Raw genomic sequence first — 25,289 nt, 5'->3', positions numbered from 1 at the left:
CTAGGTCTCAATGCAGGCAGACGGGGCCTCCTGGAGTCAGGGCTGTGCAGAAGCAGGAGGCCCTGGGCACCAGGAGGGGCCACACAGAGACCCAGCAGCCTGGGCCGGGCCACAGGCCTGCCCTGCTGGCACGCTTGGCAGGTTGGCCTTGGCCCAGACCCCTCCCAGCCGCCGGCTCCAAGAAAGCCACAGCCACGCACCGGAGAATGGAAGCAAAACTTTATTCCTCTTGGCTGGGGAAGAAAACTAGTGGGCGGTCGTGGCCAGGACCCCTACGCCCTCCCCTCCCGGAACCCAAGAAGACAGGCGGCGCCACCGATCGGCTCCCTCTGCCCAAGTGAAAGCCAAGAGGCCAGCCGGGGAGGCAGGTGAGCGCAGCGCGGGGCAGGGGCCGCTGCAGTGACAGGGTGGCCAGGGCAGGCCAGAGGGCTGGGCGGGAGGAGGGGGAGAGCCTGGGGGAGGGGTCGGGGGGCTGCTCGGGCAGGAGAGCAGGTGTGGGTGGGGGACACTTCTCGTCCTGGCGGCACTGGCCGGCGGGGGCGCCGGGCTCAGGGCACTAGGACGCGGTAGGGGCTGCCCGGGATGTGCTCGTCGCCCCACTTGACCACCAGCGTGTACTCCCCCTTGTCCTTGAGCAGGTAGGAGACGCTGTAGAGCCGGCTGCCCACGTGCTTCACCAGGATCTCCTCGCAGGGCGTCCTCGGGCCGTGCACCCCGACCAGCAGCATGTTGTTGCCTGAGGTAGGGGCGGGCCTCGGTCAAGGCCCCCCCGCTGCTGACCGCGCCCAGCCCTCCTCCCCGCCTCCCTCCCTGCCTGAGTGGCAGAGGCCGCTCCAGCCAGCTACTGCTCCCGGCCAGCCCTTTCCTGAGGGTAGAGAAGGCAGGGGGCCCGGGGCTGGCCGTCCCGTGTCCTCGGGGAGGCCAGGGTGGCCCCGGCTGCCCACCTGCTTTGCTGCAGTCCACCGTGAAGCTGCTCTTCTGGCCCGCGTAGGCCTTGCTCAGCCCCAGGCCCTTGGCCACCACTTTGCTGGCGTCGGCAAGGCCCGGGCCCGCGGTGGCGTGCTGGGGGGCGCCCGTGGCCTTGGTCAGGGAGTCCACAAACACTGAGGACGTCTCGTGGAGGCTGTGGTTGCTGACGAGACGGGGGCCTGCAGGGCACAGCGGGTGGGGCTGAGAGGGAGCGCGAGCGCCTGGCGTGGGGTGGCTACCAGCAGCCTGGCCGTGGGCTCACCTGTGACTTTGGCCTTGAAGGGGCTGCCCCCAATGTGGTAGGGCCCGCCGTACTTGATGGAGATGAGGTAGCTGCCGGGTGCCATGGGAGTGTAGGTGACGCGGTAGCCCTCGGGGCACTCCTGGCAATCCATCTTCACCTTGGAGGGCCCGTCGATGGTCACCGAGAGGGCGCCGGCTCCCGCGTTGGTCGTGTTCACGATAAACTCAGCCGGGCTCCCTGCGAGCACAGGAGGTCAGGCAGACCCTGGTGACCCTGTCCTGTCCCGTCCCCAGCTGCCGGGCCTGTGCTGTCCCCCCACTCCGGCCGTCCCCCCCAGACGTCGCCGGGAGCTTGGCCCTGGCAGCCTCAGCCACGCCCAGAGCCGCAGCCAGGGACCCACCTGTGACGCCGCCTTCCAGGCCCGCTCCGTAGGCGGACACCATGCCTGGGTCCCCTCCGTGCCCAGGCTCCCCCACTCGGATCTTGAAGGGGCTTCCAGGGATGTGGGTGCCGTTGAACTTGACATCAATCAGGTAGATCCCATTCTCCCGTGGGATGAAGCGCACGGCATACTTATCTAAGGAGCAGAAGGGCACGCTGCGGGCCTGGGGGGTTCCGTCACTAGCAGGTGGCCTCCGAGAGGACAGCCTCGGTCCTGGCCTGCCCCGTCTTCCCCCCACTCCCCCAGCCCGCATCCCCTGGGCTTCCTCTGGGCCCTGCTGGGCGCCCACACCCGGCGGCACACACTGCAGAAGGCTGCGGGCGGAGGCTCTAGACACCCAAGCAGCCTGCCGTCGAGGCTCAGAGGCACGGAAATCGTTCACCGGCCAAACAGCCGCCTCATCTCACGGCCTCCCCTGAACGGCTACAGTGAGTGCCACACGCCCCGCCCGTGAACCGGGGATCGTGGACGGGCCGGAACTTGCTTCGGGTCAGGCAGCCGGGAAGGGCAGGACTGCGCGGTGACACTGGTGTGCTTGAGCCTACTGCAGGTGCCATGCGCCTGGCTGAAGGGCCCGGCAGCCCTGTGGCTACACTGGGGGCTGTCCCTCTGCAGACACACCGTGTCGCACTGCCCCACGAAAGGCCTTCTTCCCTGCGGCCGTGGCTGGTGAGCTGATGGCCGAGGCCTTGGGCCACCGGTCGGGGAGGGCTCCCCTGATCGAGGGGGCCCGGCTGCCATCGGGGGGGGGCCCCTGCTGGGTGCCAACAGAACATCTGTACCTTCCTCACGTACTCTCAGCCTGCTTCCAGCCGGCTGGCCAGGCTTTGGGGAGGCCCGCTGCCCCCGCTGGGGCCCGCGCAGGTAGGTGGCCGGGTGGCCGGACAGGGACAGGGCCTCACCTTGGTCAATCTCTGTGACATAGCACTCCTCCAGGGCTCCCGAGGGGCTGTGCACCTTGGCATCAATCGCCCCCTTGGCCCCGTTCAGGCTGACTGCAAAAGAGGCTGGCTGGTTGACCTTTAGCCCTGACTCCTGGAAGCACAGCAGACGAGGTTAGATGGGATGGCGGGGACCGGGGCACGGGGCCGGTGCATGGCCCCAGAGTTGGGAGGCCCCACGGGTTCACACTTACCCATCTGGCGTCCAACTTGGTTTAAAGAGGGAGAGCCACTGGTATGCTAGGGGCAGCAAGCTTCAGACATAGGTTCCCCCACCACGCTGTCCCCTCCCCCTCCCCCACCGCCCAGACCCCTGAAGTCACAGGGCCCCAGACAGCTTGGAAGGGACAGTGGCCCCACCCTGGCAGGCTTTCCCTCTTTAAACCTCAGCCCTGGTGCTCAAGGGGCACAGGCTCCTGTTCAAAGCCTTTAGACCTGAGACACGAGAAAAACTCCACGCGGTGGGCAGGGTGCTTCCTGCCAACCCCAAGCGCGGGTTGGACCCGGCCAGAGCAGGGGCCCGGGGCCCAGAGCTGGGCCGGGTGGCTTACTGGGCACAGAACCGTGGCCTGTGCTTCGCGGTGCCTCTGGTCTGGCCGGGCCCAGGAGCCCCAGGTGGGCAGTTTCTCTCAGTGCCTCACCTGAAGACTAGAAACAGTAAGGCGGCGGGCATCGCCGGACGGAGAAGCCACAGGCACCACGAAAGGACTGTCAGGGATGTGCTCCTCGTTGAACTTGACCGACACCTCGTAGTCACCTGGGCGGGGAGAGGACACGAGGCTATCCTGGGCCAGCCCAGGCCGGGCACGATGGGAGGTCTGGCTCCTCGGAGGCTGGGCCTCCCGCCTGCCCCACAGACAGCCTGGCGGCGGTTGTTCTGAGGCTTCGAGGCAGGTGGTGGGGGCCCCGGGGTGGTGGGGAGACAACCCCGGTGCCCTCCCCGAGGACCTCCTCCCGCCCCGGCCAGGCCCCCGGTACCTGGCTCCTGGACCACGTAGGCCACACCACATGAGCCGTCCTTGCGGTCCTCAAAGGAGATCTCGGCCTTGCTGGGGCCCTCGACGGCGATGGCCAGGCCCCCGGCGCCGGCTTCCCTGGTCCAGATGCTGAATTCAGCTGTGGAGAGCGGTATTTCCTCCTGGAGGGTTGCGCCTCTGCCCTCAGCCCCCTCCCCATGGCCCGACGGCATGGCTGCCGGCAGCCTTCCCCCCACTGCCCCCGGGCACCCAGCAGAGCAAGAGCTCGGTGGGCAAGCGGGCCTACCTGGCACTCCAGCTTCAGCCCTCTCCAGGCCAGGGCCCCCAGCACGGACCTTGTGGGCTCCTCCTTCCCCCAGGGGCCCCACGGTGAACTGGAAGGGGCTTCCAGGCACATGCTGGCCCTTGTACTTGACACTGACTGTGTGCGTGCCCATCTCAGCAGGCACAAAGCGGATACAGTAGGTGTGGTTCTCGCCTTCCACGATCTCGGCCTCATGGCTCTTGCCCGAGGGGCTGGTCACCTGTGCTGTCATGTCCTGGATGCTGATTTCTGCAGGGAGGAGGTGGCCCGGTGGGTAGGAGGTCTGTGCCCCCACCTCCTCCCAGCAGCCCTCCCTGGCTCCCCACAGCCCCTACCAGGGATCTTGAGGCTGAGGTCGCAGTGACTGCCAACGTTGGCCACCGAGGGGGCCCGCCGCCTGCGTGTGATGCTCTCTTTCACCCGGCCCTCGCCTGTCACTTTCACAGAGAAGGGGCTGCCTGCAGGGAGAAAGTGCGGCCCATGCCCCGCGTGGGTTACCCCCGGGTGCGGTAGGGCTGGGGGCGGGGCGGGGCGGGGTGCACTGTCACCACACTTACCAGGCACATGCTGGTCAGCGAACTTGATGTTGATGATGTAATTGCCGGGTTCCGTGGGGCAGTAGGTGACCCTACACGTGCCGTCTTCCAGGTCTTCTGTGTTGATGTCCACCTTGCTGGGACCCTCGATGGACAGGCTGAGTCCCCCGTAGCCTGGGCGATGGACAGCCCTGAGCCAGGCTGCCCAGCGCCACCCACGTCCCCCGCCCCAGCGGGCATGCCTCCGCCACCTACCTGCGTCTCGCGTGTCGATGATAAACTCCGCGGGCTCAAAGGTGCGGCCCTCGTGGAGGCCCTGGCCGGACACCCGCACGCGGCTGGCATCCCCAATCTCCGACTGGCTGATCACCACCGGGATGGGGCTGCTTGCCACGTGCTGCCCGTTCTTCTTCACGTGTACCAGGTGCTCCCCTGTCTCCTTGGGCACGAATGAGATCCCTGGGCACAGGGCGTGGCTGTCAGCGGGGGCGGGCACGGACAACCCCCCCCCACACACACACACATGCCCGCCCACCCATCCGCTCTTCCTCTGTGGTCCCCTCAGCCTCTCACCCACGTGGCCGTTCCGCAGCCGCTTCAGCAGGCAGGGCTCCTCCCTGCCCGAGGGCGGCACCACGGTGGCCGTCAACAGGCTGAGGTCCGTCTCCGAGATGTTGATGGGGATGTCGGCCGCAGAGCCCACCTTCAGGTGGGACATCCGCATGGAGTCGTCACCTGCGGGGGCGGCGGGGGTGGCCATCCGTCACCGCGCGTCGGGCCGCACGAGGACAGCACGCCCACCCTGTGGCTGCTGCCGTCCCCGCTCCCAGTGCCACCCACCTGTGACCCTGGCGGTGAAGGGGCTGCCTGGGATGTGCTGCTCATTGTACTTGACCAGGATGCTGTAGTCGCCGGGCAGCACGGGCAGGTAGGAGACGCTGCACGTCCCGTCCTGGTTGTCCGTACAGCTGATTTCCGCTTTGGAAGGCCCCTCGATGGCCAGCGACAAGCCCCCTGGCCAGAGTTGGGGGTGAGGGTGGGCACCGTGCCCAGGGACACGCCGCCACGCCTGCTGAGGAGGAGCCCCACTGGCGGGGTGGGGGCCGGCAGGCGGGGCTGCCCCGTTTGGGGACCCCGCCCATGTTCAGCCCTCAGCCGCCCAGTGAGTGAGGAGGTCCTGGGTGCCCAGCACGCGGAGATTCTAGGCGCCACTCACCTTCTCCTGCGTCTTTGGTGTTGACGGTGAACGTGGCGGGCTTGTTGACCACTCCATGACTGAGGCCGGGCCCGTAGGCAGTGACGTGGCCGCAGTTGACGTAATCCACGTAGAACTGCAGGGGACTCCCTGAGGCGGGAAGGGGGCCGTGTCAAACAGCAGCCTCCTGTGCCCCTGCCCCCATCTCTCTGCACGATGACGGCGGCGGCGGCGGCTGGCCAGAGGCAGGGTGGCCCACCTGGGATGTGCATGTTGTCGTAGCGGATGTCCATCTCGTGCAGCCCGGCCTCGCTGGGCGCATAGCGCACGGTCACGGTGCCGTCCTTGTTGTCAGTGATGGAGGGCTGTGCCACCTTGCCTGAGGGCATGCGAACCTCCCCTGCGGGGCAGCGGGGCAGCAGAGCTGGGTCAGGCCCGCCCAGCGGTTCACCCCCGCCGCCCGGGCTCCCGCGCTCCTTCCTGCCTCACGCTCACCGGTGATCTCGCCCTTCTTGATGGTGAAGGGGATGACGAGGTCAAAGGGCCTCAGGCTGGTCACGTCCAGCCCGTTGACACCCACCAGGGGCCTCTCTGGGGCCTGCATGGAGACACGGGGCCCAGGTAAGCGGCTATGGGGGACGTGGGGGTCCCTCCTCCCAGGTGGCAGAGCGCTCGGGGCCCCATGGGACTCCCTGCCAACCAGCCCGGAGCATCTCCTTGGGCCGGGCGAGCCGGGAGGTGGTGAGCCCTGCCGTACCCAGGTCTGCTGGCCGCCCTGGGCGTAGGTGTACTGTGGGGCCAGCTGCTGAGGCCGTAACGGGGACTGTGCCGCGGGCTGTTCCCCAGCCAGAGCCTGTGGAGCAGAGCGGGAGCTGGAGAGTCTGTTGTCGCAGAGGGGCCCTGGGGGACGGGCCAGGCTGGACCTGTTAGAGCCCCTTGCATCCTGCCCCCGGGCGCTCCTTACCGTCACTTGGAAGGGGCTGTTGGGCACATGTTCGCCACCAAAGCGCACACAGATCACATATTTGCCTGGCTGCGGGGCTGTATAGAAGATGTCAAAGGTGCCATCCTCGTTCTCGACCACATCCACGTCCACTTCTGAGCCATCAGGGGTGCACACCGTGCAGGTCACTTTGCCTTTGCCTGCCGCTTTTGTGTCCACGGTGATCACCGTCTCCTCCCCGATCTGGATGGTGGGGCCGATGCCAGCACCTGATAGGGCAGGGCAGGTCCCCGAACGGGGGCCAGCATGTGAGCTCTGCGCTTGGGCTGCTCCTGTCCTCCGGCTGCCCCCCCAGGCCTGAATGCCACCACCAAGCACAGCCAGGCCTCCCGCCCCCCCCTTAGCTGGGATGGCGAGTGCTTTCTCAGAAGACAGGAAGGCTTCTCCTGACCACCTCCAGCCCTGACACCTGAGAGAGGCCTGACCGGGGGCACTCGGGTGCCCAGGAAGAGAAGGAAGGGCCCATCTCGGCACGAGCATCTACCGCCACCTCCCTCCCTTGCCCCGCTTGGCCTCACTGGCACCGTGGCCCGCGCTGACAAACAGCAGTGCTCTGGCCAGGCCCACGGCTGCCTGGACCCCCTGTGGCCCGGCCCTGGCCCCCAGTGCTGTGTGGACGCGGTGAGGCAGAGTCCTGCTGCAGCGTGGGGGGACGTGACACTTGCCTTCCTACCCACCCCTCCAGGCCTGAAGGTGAAACTGGAGTTTCCTGACAACTGAGAATGCTCGCTCAACCAGCGGCTCACTGTGAGAGGCAGCCCGGCGCAGGCGGGAGCAGGGAAGCGGGAGGCAGCAAGGTTAGCACCCAGGTAGTGCAGCACAGCAGGCTTGGCAGAGCAGTGGCAGCACCCAGGGGGACAGGGACAGGAGGCCCAAGCCATAGCCACCACCACTGGGTTGCAAGGGCAGAGAAGCTGAACAGCCTCTAGGGCCCCAGAGTGCCCGAGGAAAGGGGAGGTACAGTGACGTTATGATCTGGGGCTCAGCTGTGGAGGCTTGGGGAGCTGTGGGCTGTGAGGCCTGGCAGCAAGAGCACCCCTGTAGCCTGGCCTCCTGCCAAGGAAGCAGCCAGGAGCACCAAACCTGCTTGAGGGTCAAGTTCAGGGGGCCCCCCTGGCCAGTCCGCCACCAAGTCCCCCTACTGGCCAAGGGTTCTTCCCCCTGCTCTAGGCACTATGCTGGCTGACCACAGCCCAGGTGGGTCTCCTGGGCTCTACAGCTGGCCACCTGCTGCCCTGGGAGGCCTCACTCACCTGCACCCCACACCACCCAGCTCGTGGCTAGGGCTCCAGCCTCACAACTACCCCAACTCCTGCCTTTCCCAGCCCATCAGCAGGTCTTAGCTACTCTATTCCCCAAGTACCCTGTCCTGGCTGGGCTCCCACCTGAAATGCCATGGCCACTGGCCTGGCCCAAGCCACCCATCCAGCTTACGCAAAAGTGACTTCAGCCCCTGAGCTGGGCTCCCTGCCTGCACACTACACACATGGGCCTCGTAAACTAAGGCTAATCCGAACCTCTCCCCTACCCCCTAGACTGAGTCCTGCACATGCACCAGGAACGCCCTGATCCCAAAGTCTACTCTAAGACTGTCTAGCCCCGCTCCAAAACCCTAGCCTCCCTCTAACCTGCTCCCCGGCCACCCTGCCCGAGTGGCTGGCCTACAGCCTCTGGAGGCCCTCAAGTCATTCTCCCCTCTTAGCGGTGCCCCTGGCTGGGGCAGGCAAACTTCTGTGCCTACCAGGGGATGGCCTGAATAACGTCACTGCCAGGGGGACAGGAGAGGAAGGGAAGGAGGGAGACGGGCAACACAGTGCACTTTGGGGCTCTAGGCTGGGCTGGGCCCCGCCATGCTGGCCACCCAAGCAGTCGACGCTGGCGCTACTGCACTACCAGCCAGCCCCACCCGCTCATGCACCTCCCCCGGCCCGGGACTCAGGCCCCTGGGAGGTAGGGATGGGAGTCTGCGGATCTGGCCGGAGCTAGGGACTCCCCTTGTCCCCTTAATCCAAGCAGGAGCCCTTGTGAGAAGGAAGGGCCCACTGCCTATCCCTGGGTACTTGCCCAGAGTGCCAAGATCCCCAGACCCCAAACTCCCCAAGTGCGGTGCCTCTCAGGATGCACCTCACCCCAAAGCTCTCAGCTGCAACCCGAGTTCTCCAGTGCGGAAACGGAGGCCCAGAGAGGGGAAGGGCCGGAGTGTTCATGCTTAGCTCCGGAAGCCTCCCTGGGCCCTAACCCTCCAGCCCATGGCCTTGTCTTGCACAGCCCCCCCACCCACTCTGTCCCTGCTTGGAGCTGCAGCTGGAACTGTCCTGGGAATCAGCACCGGAAGAGGAAAGGAAGCTGCCCCTCTGGGCAGGAGGGGCGTTGGGAGTGGCCCCAGCAAGCAGCTTACCTAGCCCGTGACCTCCGATTGACACTGAGGTGAGAGGGCAGAGAGCAAGGAGAAAGGTCAGGTGAGTCACTCAAGGGGGCGGCCCCCACTCCCACACGCCGCCCCAAGCAGCGAGCCCTTGCACACAGGCACACCCAAGCCCCGTGCCGAGCGCCACGGCGGCCGCTGGCGGGCTGGCTCACCTGTGACCGTGCACTTGCTGGCATCCCCGGTGGGCACGGCCCGGACACGGTATGGGGAGAAGGGGATCTCATCACCACCATACTTGATGAGGATGGTGTAGCGGCCCGTCACATCTGGCACATAGGCCACTGTGTACGTTCCATCGTGGTTGTCTTGGATGTGTGTCTTCTTGGGCTTGCCTTCAGGGTCCTGCACAGTAGAGCACATGGAAGTGTTGGCCTGGGCCCAGGTAAGCCACCCTCCCGAATGAACGCCAAGCACCACTGCTACAGGGACAGCCTCCAGGCCTTTCAACAGCTTTGTCCCCAAAAGGCTGCTCGCACCCAGCACCATCCTTACTTCCCCATGGGCAGTCTAGAATGGAACTGCAAACATATTCAACACTGCTCCATGTGCCAACAGACAGGGCCAGGGCCCCTGGGCCCATCCTCCTTTACCCAAATCCCCTGGCACAACCCTTCTGGGCTCCCACCCTAAGACCAGGGTCTGCCCCAGCACTCAGGGGAGCTCAGCTGGGAGATCTCAGGGTCTTATCCTCATCTCTTCCTGACGAGAATGGCACAGGAGGGAAAGCGCGGCACCAGAGGCCTTGGGAAGGTTCTCAGTGTTGGCAGAGGGTGTGTGCTCAAGGAGGCCTGTGCCCGCCAGCATCGGCCTCAGGTAGCATGACGGTGGCGAAGCAGAAGCTGTGGACCTGGCTGGCCCTGCCTTCCCTGGGACGACTCCCTAGGGAGACCCACCCTGGCCTCTCCTCTGCCTGCACCACACTACAGTCCAGCTTGTGAGGCCAGTGAGCTCACCGTGATCTGGACAGCCAGCAGGCCCTCCCCAGCATCCTTTGCGTCAATGGTGAACTCCACAGGTAGGCTGGCAGGTACGCCAGTGGTGTTGAGTCCAGGGCCACTGGCCTTCACCTTGCTGGCATCATGTGTAGGCAGCACCTTGACCTTGAAGGGGCTGTGGAGTTGCGAGAGGTCAGACAGGCTCTGGACATCCAGCCTGGACCCCTCCCCATGGGCGGCGGGCCCTGACTCTCACCTCCGGGGCACCTCCTCTTCCCCATATAGCACTGAGATGCTGTAGGGCCCTTCTCGGCTGGGCACGTAGTTGACAGTCTGGGTGCCATCGGCGTTGTCCACCACATCCACTGGCTCCACCAGGCCTGACCCCAGCCCAAGGGACACAACCTCAGCCAGCCCCCTGGGCCCCCACCCCCACCCCCACCACACTGACCCGGTCAGGGCACCAGGCCTAGACCTCCCCTTGTCGCTGCCCATCCTCAAGGATGGCCCCAAACCCCTGTGGCACGAGACACCACTCTGGTTGCCACTTTGGACCCTTGCTGCCCCTCCCTCCTACCCCATCTGTCCTGCCACCTCCTGCTCTCCCCACCAGCTCTCATCTGTCAACCCGAGGGTCTCCCACCCCACCTGCCCACACACCTGACTCCACTCTGCATATGCTGGGCCTCCATGTTCTTTCCCCCCGCTGAGTCCCTGGCTGCCAGGTAGGTGAGCACTCACCTTTGGGCCCCTGCACTTTGACCTGCAGTGGCGCCACCCCAGCCTTGCTTGTGTCCACCTGGAAGGACTGAGGAAGGTTGGCACGGACCATGCCTGGGCTCAGGCCGGGCCCAGAGCACTTCACCTTGGATGCATCTGTCACGTCATGCACAGGGACCTTGAAGGGACTTCCTGGGGGTTGGGCAAAGGGGCAGCAGCTGTGTAAGACAGCGTGGGGAAATCGGGCAGTCCCCACCATCTGGAGCACTGCCTTCTTACCTGGCACTTGGTGGCCACCATAGGTGACGTTAAGGCTGTAGGTGCCGGCCTCATAGGGGATGTACTCCACTGAGCAGCTGCCGTCCTTGTTGTCCATGCAGGACATCTTGGCCTCAGAGGGCCCTTCAACAGCCAGGCCCAGGCCGCCCGTGCCAGCTCCCCTGGTCCCAACAGACAGCCCGTCATTCTCTGAGGGTCTTGAGCCCATGGCTCTCCCCTGCGTCCCTGGTGGTTGGCTTACCTGGTTTCCACGGTGAACTTGTTGGGCTTGTTGGTAGTTCCACTTTGGATGCCCGGCCCATGGACACGTACCCGGGACGGGTCACAGCCCTCGGTCACGGGCACCTGGAAGGGGCTGCTGGGCACAGGGCTGCCAGCATAGGTCACGTCTACAGAGTGCAGTCCTGGGGGAGGGCAGGCCAGGTCAGGAGGAGCCTGCACTGCCCCCCCCCCCCACCTATCCAAGGCAAGCCCGTGCGTACCCTCCTCATAAGGTGTGTACTCCACTTTGTATGTGCCGTCTCCACAGTCCTGCACGTAGGTCTCCGTCAGGTTGCCTGAGGGGTTGGCCACACGGGCCTTGACATGTGGCCCTCCAGTCTGGGTCAGAGCCCGGGCATCCACACTGAACTCGGTGGTGGCCTCCCGGAAGACGCCTACAGTGGCACACAGGCAGGAGACATGGGGCTTTAGGGGCCCTGACCCCTGGCCCCTACCCTCTACCCCCACCGTGTGTCATAGGGCAGGGTCCTCACCTTGGCCCTCAATGCCAGGCCCATAGCACTGGACACCTGAGGTGTCCACCGCAGGCTCCACCTGCAGCTTGCTGGGAAAGTTGGGCACAGGCTGGCCGCCGTACTTGATGGTGACAGTGTAGGCCCCCGGGCAGAGAGGAATGTAGGTGATGGTGTGCGTGCCGTCGCCGTGGTCTTGGATGTATACCTCGGCCGGCAGCCCTGCCTCAGAGCAGATCTCGATGGTCAGCTCTGCACTGCCTGCACTCGAACAGTCCACGTGGAACTGTCCCACCTCACCAGCAGTGGCTCGCTCCAGCCCAGGGCCCGAGCACTTAACCTTGGATGCATCGAAGCAGGGAACCACGTGGGCCTTGAATGGGGAGCCAGGGATGTGGGTGTCGGCGAAGAGGATGTTGATGTTGTAGTCCCCAGGCTCGGTGGGCACATAGGACACGGAGCATGTGCCATCCCCATTGTCCAGGCACTCGAGCTGTGCCTCGCAGGGGCCCTCCACCGTCAGGCCCAGGCCCCCCGTGCCGGCACCCTTGGTATCGATGGTGAAGCGGGCTGGGGAGCCGGCACTGCCCCCCTGTAGCCCTGGCCCAAAAGCCTTCACCTGAGGAAAGAGGGGGTCAGGAGCTGAGTCCATGCTACCTCCAGCCTGACCCCTCCATCTCCCTCCTTTGCCCCCATTAGTCGGCCCATGCATCAGTCATGAGTACAAAAAGGAGAAAGGGTGGAGATGAGTCTGGAGCAGCAAGACGCCCTCCTGGGCCCTCAGAGAGCACAGCAGCTCTACCCTTCGCACCCGTCACACCCTAGTTACCTTGCTGGGTTTGGTAGGGGCCACGGCTTCCAGAGGAAAGGGGCTGCCAGGCACAGGCACACCGTCATAGGTCACCTCCACTTCATAGGGCCCCTCCTCACGGGGAACAAAGCGCACCACGCTGTTGTCCGCCCCCAGGCCCGGCTCCACCTTGCAGGGCACTGCAGCGCCCGAGGGGCCCACGATCTTGGATGCCACCTTGCCTTGGCCACCGGCCCCCTTCGACTTGACTGTGAACTCCTGGTCTTTGCCCACGTCCACCTCTGTCAAAATGATGAAAGGAGGGAAGGAGAGAGCTCTGATACCTGGCTCCAGCAGCCCTGTGGATGAGCCCCAGGTGGGGTGGGGGGAAGGGATCTTCGGTGACTTCCACAAGGGTCCCAGGCACTTACTCTCTCCCAGGCCAGACACCTTGATCTTGCTGAGGTCCAGGCTTGGAGACACTCCCACCGAAAAGGGGCTCTTGGGGATGGGATCCCCTCCATAAGTGACATTGACACCGACTGGGCCCTGGGAGGGGTGCAGAGATGCAGATTTTGCTCACCACTCCCACCGCCCACCCAGGCCTCTTGCCCACTCTCAGGGGAGAAATGAGAGCGGGCAGGAAGCCCCGCGGAGCAGCCTGCTTAGCCCACTGTGCAAGGAGGCCCACAGACGCGTGAGTGCAGTGCAGAGCTGTGGCCGCAGGGGGTCGAGGTGGCTACCTGCTGCACAGGCGTGTACTTGACTGTGTAGGTGTTGTCGTGATGGTCGATGATGTCCACATCTCGCACTGCATCCCCCTTGGCCAGCCCTGAGAACTGCACATCTAGTTTGCCCTTGCCAGCAGCTTTGGCATTCACCGTGAAATGGGTGGGTTTGCCAAGCTCAATACCTGAGGAGACGCAGTGATCATGTCAGGGAACCCTGCTCCGAGCTCCCCAACTTTATGCCTCCTGACCTCCCACAGGGTACTTATCCTCACCGGTGCGACTAAGGCCGGGGCCCTCAGCCTTCACCTTGCTGGCATCATGGGAGGGTTCCACTTTGACTCGGATGGGGCTGGTGGGTGTGGCCTGCAGATGGCAGGAAGAGAAGGGCTGAGAAGAGAGCAGCATCCCAACACCCAGGAGTCTTGGGGCTAGGAACAGCAGTACCCACCTGGTCAGCAAAAAGGACCATGATGGTGTAACTGCCAGCCCCACGGGGCGTGTACTTGACTGTGAAGGTGTCATTGTCATTGCGGATGATGTCAAAGTCAATGTCAGCCTCCGCAGGGCCCACCACTCCGGGGGCACACTTGATGCCAATGCTGACATCTCCTGTGACAGGTGCACAACAGAGACTGGTACCTTGTAGGAGCAACCCACCCACCTGCCCTGCCACCCAGGGCCAGCCAGGCCTTACCCTGGCCTGCCTCTGTGCAGTCCACAGTGAAGTAGGTGGGCTCGTGGGCCTTGAGCCCTGTCTTGGCCACTCCTGGGCCATACACCTTGACCTTGTTTGGGTGGCTGCCAGCTCCCACATTCACCTGCAGGGCACAGGGGCAAGAACAAGAGCCTGAGCGGCTTGCAGAAGAAACAGAGGCTGGCTTCCTCGGCCACTGCTGGCAGAGTGGTGTGGCTGTCCTGCCTGGAGCCCGGCCCTGTGACCCCACCCTCCTTAAGCAACCACCAGAGAGAACCAAGACCCAGGCCCACTAAACACTCACTCCACGCACACACTACTGAGCCCAAAGGCAAAAAACACCTCGGAAGTTTAGCAGCAGATCAATGAGCAAACAAAATACAATGCCAGGGATGATGCAAGCCTCCTCGCCTTGGGTTGCAGCCATGGTGTACACTCTGAGTGTGGGGAAGGCCAGTGCGCTGGCCACTTGAAGTGGCTCAACTATGCTGTCTGAGCTTTCTGTCACTACAGTTGTCAGAGAAGCAGGGTGAGGGCTCTGGGGAGATGGGCGAAGGGCCCACGGAGGGCCAGCTCACCCGGAAGGGGCTGTTGGGGATGCTGACACCTCCCCAGGACACCATGGCCGTGTGCTTCACCGGCTTCCTGGGTGTGTAGGAGCAGCTGTAAGTGCCGTTGCCGTTGTCCTTGACTGTTGCTTCCACAGGGCAGCCCTCGTTGTCCTGCAAGGCAGGCAGAGGCAGGCAGCCTGCTGGTCAGCGCCCAGATCTGGGAGCCTGTTTGCCCTGTCCCCAACAGAGGGGGCACCCCACCTGCACTTGGACCCGGAGCGGGGCCTTCCCGCCAAGCTTGGCATCCACCGTGAACTCTGCCGGCTTGTTGACAGCCACTCCTGTCTTCTCTAGTCCAGGCCCACGTGCCTTCACCTGGTGAGACAGCCCAGATCTCAGGGGACCAAGTCACCCTCACTCGACCCCCAAGCCAAAGAGGAAGGAGGTCATGAGTCAGGCCACAGGCGTGCCCTTTACCCTGTCTGGGTGGAAGTCCTGGGGCGCGTCGCGGATGTCAGCCATGAAGGGGCTGAGGCGGATGTCCTCACTGTTGCACAGCACGTGAACAGCGTACTCGCCGGCCTCCTGCGGCCAGTAGCGCACGTCACAGGAGCCGTCGCCCTTGTCATCACATTCGATCTTGGCCTGCGATGGACCTTCCACGGAGAAGCCTGACAACAGCCACCAGTCCCATCAGCACCTTGGCGCCCTGTGGTGGGCTCCCTTGCCACCCTCGGCCCCCGGGAGCCCGTACCACAGCTTCCAACTTACCCAGGGTGCCCACATCGTCCCCGATGGCCTCCACCACGAAGTCTGCAGACTTGCCAACGACACCGCCCTCCAGCCCGGGGCCCCAGGCCCGCACCTTCTGATTGCCACACTCGGTGCCCACCTTCACCTCGAAGGGACTGCGAATAGGAAAGCGCACAGGGCAGTGCTGAGGGCAGCTGGCCTACAGAGGGACACGTCGGCCCCTCCGACGAACTGGGAAGACAGGAGAGGGAGGGTGCAGACAGAGAGAGGAGGACGTGCCCGGAGCCTCACCTGCGCCCGATGTTCTGGCCGCCCCATGTGATGGTGACCGTGTACGTGCCGGGGACAGTGGGGTAGTACTCGAAGCCGTACACACCGTCGCCCAGGTCCTTCTGCTTCACCCGCTCCTCACCCTCTGCCGAGACAGAAGGGCCTGAGGCCTGCCCGGCAGCAACCCCAGGGGCTGCCACCGCCCACCGCAGCCCCAAGGCAACTTACTGGGGCCCTTCACGGTGACTTTCAGCTCCCCGCTGCCAGCACCCTTCGTGTAGACCTTGAAGTCAGCAGTCTCCTTCACCCGCACACCCTTGGGCTGAAGGCCTCGGCCAACGGCCCGGCAGGCTCCTGGGTTACAGGCTGAGGGCAGAGGAGCTGGCTGAGCTGCTGTGAGCTGGGGCTGGGTGCCCCCTCCCTCCCTCCCACAGGGCCAGGCCATCGAGACTGGAGGCCCGATACACTGGCAAGGGACATGCACGAAAGAACTAGGATGGACCAGGACCCCAGGGCCTGTGGCCAAGGCCAGGAAATGGCCTCCCCCCAAACCTGCTTCACCAGCCCACAGCCCACCCGGCCCTCCCCTCCAAGAGGAAGAGGGATGCAAGTACCGTTGACCCTGTGGGCAGAGCAGAGAGCAGCAGGTTTCTAGACAGCTGGAGCGAGCTCTTCCGAAGGTGAGAGCATGGAGAGGAGAGAGGCGAGAAGAGGAGGAGGAGGAAGAAGGCCCCAGCGGATGAGGAAAGACAGCGCGTCCCAGACAGCGGAAGCTCAGAGACCAGAGTGTCTGGGCAGGAGCTGGGCGCGGCGCCAGCCCCAGGCGGCTCCCCCTCCTCCCACGTGGGCCCAGGCTGCAACAGCAAGCGCGGGGGCGGTCAGGCGCAGGCCTACCTTGGCCAACTGTGACAGTGTAAGGGCTGCGAGGGATGGGCACCCCAGCGAAAGTGACGTGCACCGTGTGCACGCCCTCCATCGTGGGCTGGTAGCTGCAGCGGTATGTGCTGTCGCCCCGGGCCTCCAGCTGCGGCTCCACTGTGCCCTTGTGTCCTGCAGGGTCCTGGATCACCACCTCTACCTCCCCCGTGCCAGCGCCTGCCACAAAGGCACAGGTTCAGCTCCTGGGCTCCAGCACAGCCCTCCCCTCCTGCCCTAGACGGGCCAGGCCTCCCGCAGCCGCCCTCACCTGCTGTGAAGATCTCAAAGTAGGTGGTCTTGTTGGCAATGTTGCCCGTGGGCTCCAGGCCAGGGCCCTGGGCAGTCACTTTGCTGGCATCACCCTGCGATTTGTCCACATACACCTCAAAGGGGCTCTTGGCAATATGCTGGCCCGCAAAGAGCACAGTGACCTGTTCCCAGGAGGAGTCGGCCGTGAGGGTGGGGTCCGGTCCCTGCAGCTGCTGCCCATGCCACCAGCCTCCCCGGCAGCCAAGGGCTCACCTTATGAGTCCCCGTCACCTCGGGGACATACCAGACAGAGAAGGTACGGTTCTTGTCATTGTTCGCAGTCACCTTGGCCTGCGGCAGGAAGGAGCCCATAAGCCTTTGCTAAGAGCGGCGTCCCACAGAGCCCTCCTCTGCCAGCCACTGCCCCTACCTCCTCCTGGTGTCCAGCTGGGTCCTCCACATACACCAGCACCTCGCCCTGGCCAGCACTTCTGGTCTCCACGGTGAACTCGGCACGCTTCTTGACCATATTGCCTGTGGGCTCGATGCCTGCCCGGGGAACGTGAGCAAGTCGCAGGCTAGCTGTGAGGGCCCAGCCAAGCCCCCGGCCCCTCAGGACACGCCCCCGCCTGCTGGAGACCCAACCCGCCATGTGCCTGCAGCTGGGACAGGCCTGTGCCTGTTGGCGAGAATGCGCGGGGTGGCCGCACTCACGTGTGCTGGCTTTCAGGTCCCTGCTTTGTCTCCAGTTACAGGACAGCAGGTGCTGAGCCCTCCCTCCCTGCAGGCTTGTGCACTCTCATCAAGTGACTGGAGCTGAGCAGCCCTGACCCACTCCCGTCTGAGGCTTGGGTGGCATTCGATCACCCAGCTATGGTGTGACCCCAAGTGCCCTGGGGCCTCAGGTCCCAAGAGGACACTGTCCCGTGGGGAGGACGTCGGCTCCCTCACCTGGCCCATAGGCTCGGGCTTTCTTGGGGTTCAGTTTGGGCCGCAGAGGAGCCCCTGGCTTCAGCTTGGCCTTGGGGAACTGGGACAGGTAGGTCATGACAGAGTGCTCATCCACATTGGGGTCCACGATCTCCTCCGGGGTGATCACCTGTCGCAGCAGAACACAGGAGCCATCGGCCTTCCGAGCCTCTCGCCACCAGGAACATGGTCCCAGCAGCGTCAGGCCCGGCGGGGTTGTACCTGCGGGATGCCCAGCCAGTCGTCGGCCTGCTGCATGGCCTCGCGCGCATTGTTCACAGGCTTGCTGGCATCCCACGAGTCCCAGTCAGGACACAGGCCTGTGGCACAGGGAAGACTGTGAGGCTAGGAGCTGCACGCACAGACAGCCCCGGCCCAAGGCCCCCCACGCACACTGCCACCCCCTGTCACCTGGGGCACAGCTGTCGACAAGGGCGCCCAGAGCCCGGCCGCTCTGCCAGTCCCGACTGAAGTTGGTGATGGGTAGCTGCGGCAGCTTGTTCTGGATCCAGCCCAGGAGCCTCTGCTTGGGGGTCTGCTTCTTGGCCTCCTCGTCCTCCTCCTCATCCCACATGGGCATGGAGATGGAGTAGTGCAGGATGAGGGTCCAGATGAGACCCAAGATCAGCTTCAGGTTCCCGTCCACGATGGCCTTGCTGTCTGTAAGGCAAAGCCACGGTGGCACTGGGCAGGCAGGGGCCCGGATCGCGCAGCCTGGGGGGCCCCAGTCAGCAGCACGGGCAGGGGGCAGAAAGGAGTGCTGAGCTGGAGAAGACTTGCTGGGGCAGGGGAGACACCCACGGACACAGGATGGATGGCAGCACAGTGCCAGAAGCCCTGGGTCCCAGAAGAGCAGCAGACAGACCCAGCCTGCACACAGGGCCTGGAGGGGCCCCTGGAGAATGGCAGCCCCGGATGCTTCACAACCGCTGTGACGGGGGCCATCTCTAGGGGCTTCCAGGACCCGGGAAGAGCAGCCCAGCCCAGCCCTGTGTGGGTCAGGGCTGAGCAAGAGGAAGGCCAGGTTGGCACAGATGATTGGGAAATCCAACTGCTGCTCCAGGGAGGGGGGTGGGTGGAGCATGAGGCAAGGGAAGTGGAGGCATTGGGCAAGGACTCTGGGCAGCGGGGTGTGAGCCCCACCCTCCTCACTTTCTTGCCCACCAGGATTCAGGAGGAGGCTACAGGCACGGCTCAGGGGAGGAGCTGAGAGCCCAAAGAATCCAGCGGTTGGGCTCCAGGGCCCTGACTCACTCAGACCATCAGAGACTGCCGGGGTGACGGGCAGGAGACACTGTGGGAGGACCCCTTGCCCAGACAGAGGAAGCTGTTGGGTGAGCCTGGGAGGACAACCTGGGACCTGCTTGGGAGTTCAGTTCAGGTAGCTGAGGCCTTGGGTGGGGCCTCTCACAGGGCCACTCACCAGCCACCCAACTCGTCACCTAACGGGCCCCCTGGGCCTTGGGCAACCACTATGCTTACCACAGAGGAAGTGGTTAGGGGAGGTACCCTGTACCCCCATCACCATGGCAACCCCTGTAGCTTCTGGGCCCCACCCAAGGCCACCTCCAGGTGTCAGCTTCAAGGGTGGGTGGCTTAGGGTGGGGCAGGCTTTCTAAGAGCTCATCTTTGGAAACCCTGCAAGCCTCCCCTGTAATCAGAGAAAATGCTTGTCTGATGAGTCAACAGAGGGGGCTGTGGGTGAGGAGAGAAGGACACATCGACAGGGCCGTCCGTGGCAGGTGGTCTCCCACTCCTGCCAGCAGCGCCTGGAAGACCAGCTGAGCCCCTCAGAGCACAGTGGCCCTCCCACCCTGGCACCGCACAGCTACTGCCTTTCACTGTCCCCAAATGCTGGGAGGGCGCGGAGGGCGAATCAGTGAGGACCAAGGAGCAAGGCCAGCCATGGCTTCCCACCAGGCACGAGGGCCTTCCGGGACCAGAGCCAGGCTGGACCCACCAGCCCTGGTAGGTGGGGCCAGGCCCTCCCCCTGGTCCATATTAGGCCAGCCTGTGCCGGCCCCAACCCCCTCCCAAAAGAGGGAGGGAAGGACCAGGGCCCAGGGCTGGGAGACTGCCTGGTTAGATGGTCCCGCCCCATCCCACCCCCTTTCCCTAGCCCCAGGGCCAGCTGGCCCCCTCCCTCCCCTAATCACTGCTGCTTTCCAACATTTTTTTGCCTTATATGGCAAAGCTCTGGGAACTAGGCCTGCTCCAGCCAGCTCACAAGAAGGAGGGGAGATTGGAGGAGGGAGGAGATCCCCCCCAAAGAGCTGGGGTGTGGCCCGCCTCCCCACATCCGGTTGCCCCCCCACCCAGGACTCCGAAATGACTCAGCTTGGCTAGACTGAGGCTGGGGGGGGGGGCGCCCTCCGCCTTGACTGGCATTCCAGAGGGAAGCGGCGCTCTAGGGGCCTGCGCGCTGAATTGCCTCTCAGTGGTCTTGGTCCCTCACTTTCTTGGGCTCAGCAAGGACCAATTCCAGGGCCATCCCCTCTCTGCTCTTCTTGGTCCCCATCCCACCCAAGCCACCAGTTCTGGTGCGCGCCCCCAGGCTGCCCGGTTCAGAAAGGCTCGGATGCTGCAGTAGGCCTGGGCAGCGGCAGCTTCGCTAGTCCAGTGGCACTGCTAGTAGGCTGGCAGTGAGCCCAATGCAGAAAACCAAGGCCTAAATGGAAGTGAGAAGCTCGCCCGAGAGGACCAGCACAGTGGGTGTGTGCAGACTTGTACAAGCCGGCTCCTTCACTCAGCCGCGCCTGGCTCACTTCAGCGACGGTTCTGCTGGCTGTGCTTGTCTCTGGGCCCCCAAATTCCCAGGGAAGACCTAACCCGGGGCTGGGGCCATCTCCCATGGCGGGGGAGAGTCAGTCTTGCAGGGACAGACCTAGCAGAGAGTCCTAGACAATGGGACTCCCATTTTAGAACACAGAGGGCCCTATCTATAAACCGCTGTGAGGGAGAGGGCCCGGCCTCCCCCTCCTCGGAGCTCGGCCAGTGCCGGCCCTCCCCCCGCCCCCCGCCGCCAGGCTCTCTCGCACCGTGGGCGCAGCGGTGGGGGCGCGGCCTGCGGAGGATGTGAGCTCAGCCTGGGCGCGGGCCAGCCGGGACGCAGCGGGCGGGGGCGCGTAGCGGTTCGCACGCCCCGCCGGCCAGCCCGCGCGCCTTTGTTCTCGAGGCCCGCGCGGGAGCTGGGAGGCCCGGGGGGCTGCGCGGAGCCTGGGAGGGGGGACTGGGAGGGGTGCTCGGGGGGGGGGGATGGGAAGACGTACGGAACCCCCGCCCCTGCCCGCGCGGCTCCCGGGGCGACCCGCGCCCTCACCGATGGACACGAGCTTGATGCTCTCGCGGTCCAAGAACTCGAGCGCCACCGACACGTTTTCCAGCTGCATCTGGCGGAAGGTGGGCCGCTGGTTGTGCTTGCGGTGCATCTTTTTCTGGCTGAGTACCTCCAGCAGCGCGATGAGCCGCAGCCCGTCACTCAGGTCCGTCTGCAGGTTGGCGATGCGCTTGCTCACGCACTTGAGGTGCTCGTTGCACCAGCGCGTGAATGTGTTCTGTTGGATCTTCTTCCACGGCGCGTCCTCCGCCAGGTCCTTCTCGGTGGCCGGCATCTCAGCGTCCCGCGTGTCGGCGCCGCCCGGAGCCGCGCCCGCCGCGCTCTGGCCGGACCGGGAGTGGGAGCTACTCATTTTGAGGCGCGAGGAGCCGAGGGGCGGTGCTGCAGCCTCGGCGAGGGGACGGCCCTTTAATTAAAGTTGCAGGCACCTCGACGCGTGCGAGGGGAGGCAGAGAGCGGAGGTTGCGCTGTGGAGAGAGCGAGCCCTTTAAATGCGGGCGGAGGGTGGAGCCACGGGGCGGGGCTCCTGTGGGGCGGGGCCGTGGGGTGGAGCCTTGGGTAGCGCCCGCTCCGCCCCGCCCCGCCCGTTGGAATGCCCCGACTGGGCCCCCAGCTCCCGCTGCGGCAACCCGACCCCTGGGCTCTAGGAAAGGTCTTTGGGCCCCTAAGGGGGCAAGGATGGACCCGGGGCCCACAGCCTCTCGCCAACGCTGCAGAAAACGCGCCCCAGAGGGAGGATAGGCTAAGCCATATCTGGCCTACGACCGCTTGGCCTCTAGCCGGCACGCCTTTACGAGGGACTTTCCTTCCCCTGAAGCTCCCACGGGGGGCGGGGGCTTGGGGGGTGAGGCGGCTTGACTCCCCAAGTCAGTGGGGTCCCGCCCCATCCCTGCGCCTGCACTCGTCGTCCCGCTTTTCCCGGGATCCCAGGCCGAGGGTTCTCCCGCAGCAGCGGGAGGGAGCCACCCTTTGCACAGCGCCGCTCTCGGGCCAGCCACTGCTGCCTATGCTTTGCGTGCTCTACGAGGACCCCCTGGCCCAGGCCGGCCTCGCTGACCTGCACCCGCCCTCGCCTGCGCACCTGCGCCCATCGGTTCCCATCGCCTCCCTCCCTCCCTTGCTCCTCCCGCCCTCCACCCGGGAGGAAAGGGGGCACTGGGCCAGGAGGACAGGGGCACTCCTGGAGCAAGCAGCCTTCGAAGGGGCCCGGCCGTTCCAGCGGGCACGGGCAGAGCGCACTTCGGAGAGGGAGTGTGCCCGCCCAGCCCACCCTACTGTCAACCCGGGGTACTGGGTGGAAGGGAAGGGGACTCCAGTCGGAATGCCCCGAGCCCAAAGTGACCAGGAGGTGGCCAGGCAGGGGGCAGAGGGAAGTCGCCTTTCAGATCTGCCGGGGCCTACTCAGGAGTTTCCTTAAGCCTTGGCAGGCTGTGAGCACCCGGGTCTTGGCAGGCTTCAGGTGCAACGGCAGGTGTAGAGTAGACCCCAGGACATGGGGACTACAGGACTGAAGGGGGTGAAACACAAAAGGCTTCAAGGGTTGCTTAGGAGCCTGGGCTGAGTCCCAGAGCAGTGGGTAAGAATTCACTCATAATGAATTTGCTGGAGATGGTCCACCGTCACCTTCTGCACTGACGGTTTCTTCCCCAGAATGGACTCCTGTCCTCAGCCATATGTACTTCTCTCCAGAAGGCTGCCTTACGTCTCTTTTCCAGAAAGGGAGGTCTCTGTCCCTACTGTTCAATTCTAGCAAGGAGTAATTTATCTGCTACAGAGCAGTGGGAGAAGGAGGCCCTGGGTTGGCCAGCATGTCATGCCCAAATATGGCTGACTCTCCTGTGGCCTTTGGGTGTGTGCACTGCCAGCAGTGGGGTTGCCCCCCAGCACTCACACTGAGCTGCTTGTAAGCCCACTAGCTTTCCCCTCCAGTGCGGTGGTAGGGGCCAAATGGCACCTTTTTCCCAGTACCGAGGCCCACCCCTCTCCTGGCTGCTTTCAGACACACCAGTACAGAACGCACCAGGGGGCCTGGAAGCCGGGGAGGAGGCGGGAGGCAGAGCTGTGAAGGAGAACTCACAGATCCTGCCCTGCCAGGCCCCACTCAACTCACACTTAGAGTTGTCCCGGTGCCCCTAGAAACCAAGCACCCAGGGATGGAAATACATCCAGAATCGAGTCTCTCTCCACCGAGTGCCACTGGGCCGGGCCATCTAGGTTCATTCTTTAATCTAGAGATCAGGGAAACTGAGTCAGAATAACCAGTAGTCAGCTCCAGTAGAAAGGAAGACAGAAGTTAGGTGTCCCAGCTTCTAGCCTTGCGTTCTCCCCATTTGAAGCAAATAAGGAATGAGTGCAAAGGGTTCTTGTCCCTAGGAGGACACACAGTATCACCACCAGATGTCGCCCCATCCCAAAGCCCCCAGATCAGTCCGTTTCAGGAAGCCAAAATCCAGCTCTTTCATATTTTCCCTTATTTGGAGTCGATTCTTGGATGTTAGTCATACTCCGCCCACCACCCCACCCCCAGCACTCAGACCCCAGGCCAGGCCCTCCCACGAGGAGCTAAAGCCCAAAGCCCGGGGGCTGTTCAGCTGGGATCCTTAAGGAGCCCTTTGTAGGCCTGCGAAGCCAGGGGGCGCTAGGAGGGAAGGAACCTGCAGACTGGTGAGGTGAGAAGAGACCTGTGCTGGCAAGCCGAGCGCAGGTGCTAGGGTGAAGGCACTCACTTCCTGAGCTCCCACCCTGACTGCATCCTGGAGCACGTAGAAACCGGCCGGCCAGCAGCTCTCACCTACTCTTCCTGGGGACGAGCCGGCACGGAACCTCCCACTCACAGTCAACCTGGGAGGGAGCGCAGGTTCCAACCAGGGAATCCGCTCCGGCCACACCCAATGCCCCCACCCCCAAGCAGTCCAAGAAGGGGGTGGGGAGCCAGCTCCCTTTGTGCCCAAAGCAGCCGGTGCCCTGTGGACTTGCACCATCTCTATCCCAGCACACACGCACACTGGCTTCCAAGCGCCCTTCCTGCTGGCCAGTCGCCCGCAGCCCACACAAGCTCCTGGTCTCTGGCTCTTCTTTCCCAGACAGGCGTGCAGTGGTAGGCTCACGGGTACTTGTGTGTGAACCCATCTCCTGACAAACGCTCGCTCTCGCTCTCTAACGCTCTCACTCTCTAACGAGACTCCCATGGCCTTGAACTCCCAGATTTCTGGGGCACAAACGCAGGCTCAGGAGTAATCTAGGAAAGGCAACCACAGGACAGGACACCCACTGCCAAACACCAGGGGCGCCGTTACCGCGCTCACGCGCCCCAGCTCCACTTGGCCCGAATCTGGGTGCGCGCCGGCGCCTGCGTTCTCGAGCTTCTCCGCCTGCCTTGACCACCCGGGCCCCCAGCCCGCGAGCAGAGCAGTGACCTTCTCGCGCGTGAAGCTGGTCCGCGAAGTCCTCACCTGCTCTCTCTGCGGGCGGGCCGCGACCGCCGGGTGGCGCCCGGCTCACCTTCGCGCCCACGCCGGGTGCCTCTGGGCTCAGCTGGCGTCCGCTGTGCGCCGCGCGCCTCCACGCGAATGGGCCGTCGCTGCCCGCCTTCTTGTTGGCCTCACCCCCGCCCCGCGCCCGCCCCGCGCCCGGCCCGGCCCGGCCCGGCCGAGAAAGCCTTAATTGGTAAAATCGCCCAGGAGCCAGGGGGCGGAGGGGAGGGGGAAGTGTGCGGGGGTGCGCCGCGAGCGTGATCTCCCCGGCAGCCTGGCGACGCCGCCCCCATCCCCACCCCCACCCCCACCCCCGATGAGCTCACCGCCCGAGTCAGGGCCGCCAGAGCCGGGCGGGGCCAGGGCTGGGGACAGGGGGTCTACTGGGCCCACATCTAGGCTCAAGCACAACCACCCAGGATGGCCGAGTTTAGTGGAGCCAAGTGCTCCCCCAGCTGCAAAGGCCCAGCTCCAAGGCCACCTTCTACCAGAGTGCCGCCCAATCACAGTCCCCAGTCTGGCGGTGAGGGGCAACAGGCCAACCCTAAGGCACCAATAGCCCTACACGGGCTGCACTGCCAACACCTGAGTCCTGTAGTGAACAAGCATCCTGGCTGCCACTGCTTTGGCCTGTAGCAGAGGCCAGGCGTGACGGGCAGCAGGGAGGTCCTACAGTCCAGGAGCACACATAGGCACAGTCCCAAAGCCTGGGGGTGTGCTGGGGTGCAGCCAAACAGCCAAGTGTCTGTGAGCCTAGTGGGCACAGCCACACCCTGGCGCTGCCAGACTCGGTCTTCCTCTTCTGCATGTCCATTTCCTGGTAGCTTCAGATTTAGTTGAAATGTCA

General features: G+C 64.6%; 1 protein-coding gene across 2 annotated transcripts; it reads right to left on the bottom strand.

The window, feature by feature from the left end:
* Positions 1-204: 204 nt before the first annotated feature.
* Positions 205-24,485, bottom strand: FLNA (filamin A). 2 transcript variants are annotated; one of them, XM_062183545.1, is made up of 48 exons: positions 24,422-24,485; positions 20,952-21,436; positions 18,044-18,292; positions 17,855-17,952; positions 17,615-17,762; positions 17,094-17,212; positions 16,937-17,014; positions 16,683-16,845; positions 16,391-16,591; positions 15,725-15,862; positions 15,518-15,641; positions 15,245-15,381; positions 14,951-15,144; positions 14,735-14,848; positions 14,501-14,644; positions 13,923-14,046; positions 13,677-13,837; positions 13,501-13,591; positions 13,241-13,410; positions 12,929-13,046; positions 12,537-12,799; positions 11,729-12,326; positions 11,456-11,629; positions 11,215-11,377; positions 10,974-11,134; positions 10,716-10,886; positions 10,231-10,354; positions 9,993-10,149; positions 9,192-9,381; positions 9,010-9,033; positions 6,573-6,820; positions 6,366-6,461; positions 6,104-6,206; positions 5,868-6,008; positions 5,630-5,758; positions 5,254-5,427; positions 4,987-5,148; positions 4,669-4,872; positions 4,435-4,587; positions 4,213-4,335; positions 3,860-4,126; positions 3,575-3,712; positions 3,238-3,353; positions 2,558-2,690; positions 1,614-1,790; positions 1,232-1,450; positions 945-1,148; positions 205-736 (listed from the first exon to the last, which is right to left on the bottom strand). In XM_062183545.1, exons 2-48 carry the CDS (start codon positions 21,319-21,321, stop codon positions 549-551), a joined length of 7,941 nt encoding a protein of 2,646 aa, XP_062039529.1. In that variant the 5' UTR covers positions 21,322-21,436; positions 24,422-24,485; the 3' UTR covers positions 205-548. The 2 variants fall into 2 exon arrangements, with proteins under 2 accessions (XP_062039529.1, XP_062039530.1); XM_062183546.1 differs by lacking the exon at positions 9,010-9,033.
* Between the last annotated feature and the right edge of the window lie 804 nt (positions 24,486-25,289).

This window comes from Lepus europaeus, chromosome X (assembly GCF_033115175.1).
Source record: "Lepus europaeus isolate LE1 chromosome X, mLepTim1.pri, whole genome shotgun sequence".
NCBI lineage: Eukaryota > Metazoa > Chordata > Mammalia > Lagomorpha > Leporidae > Lepus > Lepus europaeus.
The sequence above is the reverse complement of the archived record's forward strand: the minus strand, read 5'-3'. Positions and strand labels throughout refer to the sequence as shown.

Bases quoted from the DNA above. Each gene is read 5' to 3' on its own strand.
- FLNA (XM_062183545.1), bottom strand. From the start codon at position 21,321: ATGAGTAGCTCCCACTCCCGGTCCGGCCAGAGCGCGGCGGGCGCGGCT. The intron at 15,382-15,517 runs GTGAGGCTCCGG...TCCTATTCGCAG, and splicing joins GGCCAGAACATCGGGCGCAG to TCCCTTCGAGGTGAAGGTGG. The intron at 12,327-12,536 runs GTAACTAGGGTG...CTCTTTCCTCAG, and splicing joins CCCCTACCAAACCCAGCAAG to GTGAAGGCTTTTGGGCCAGG.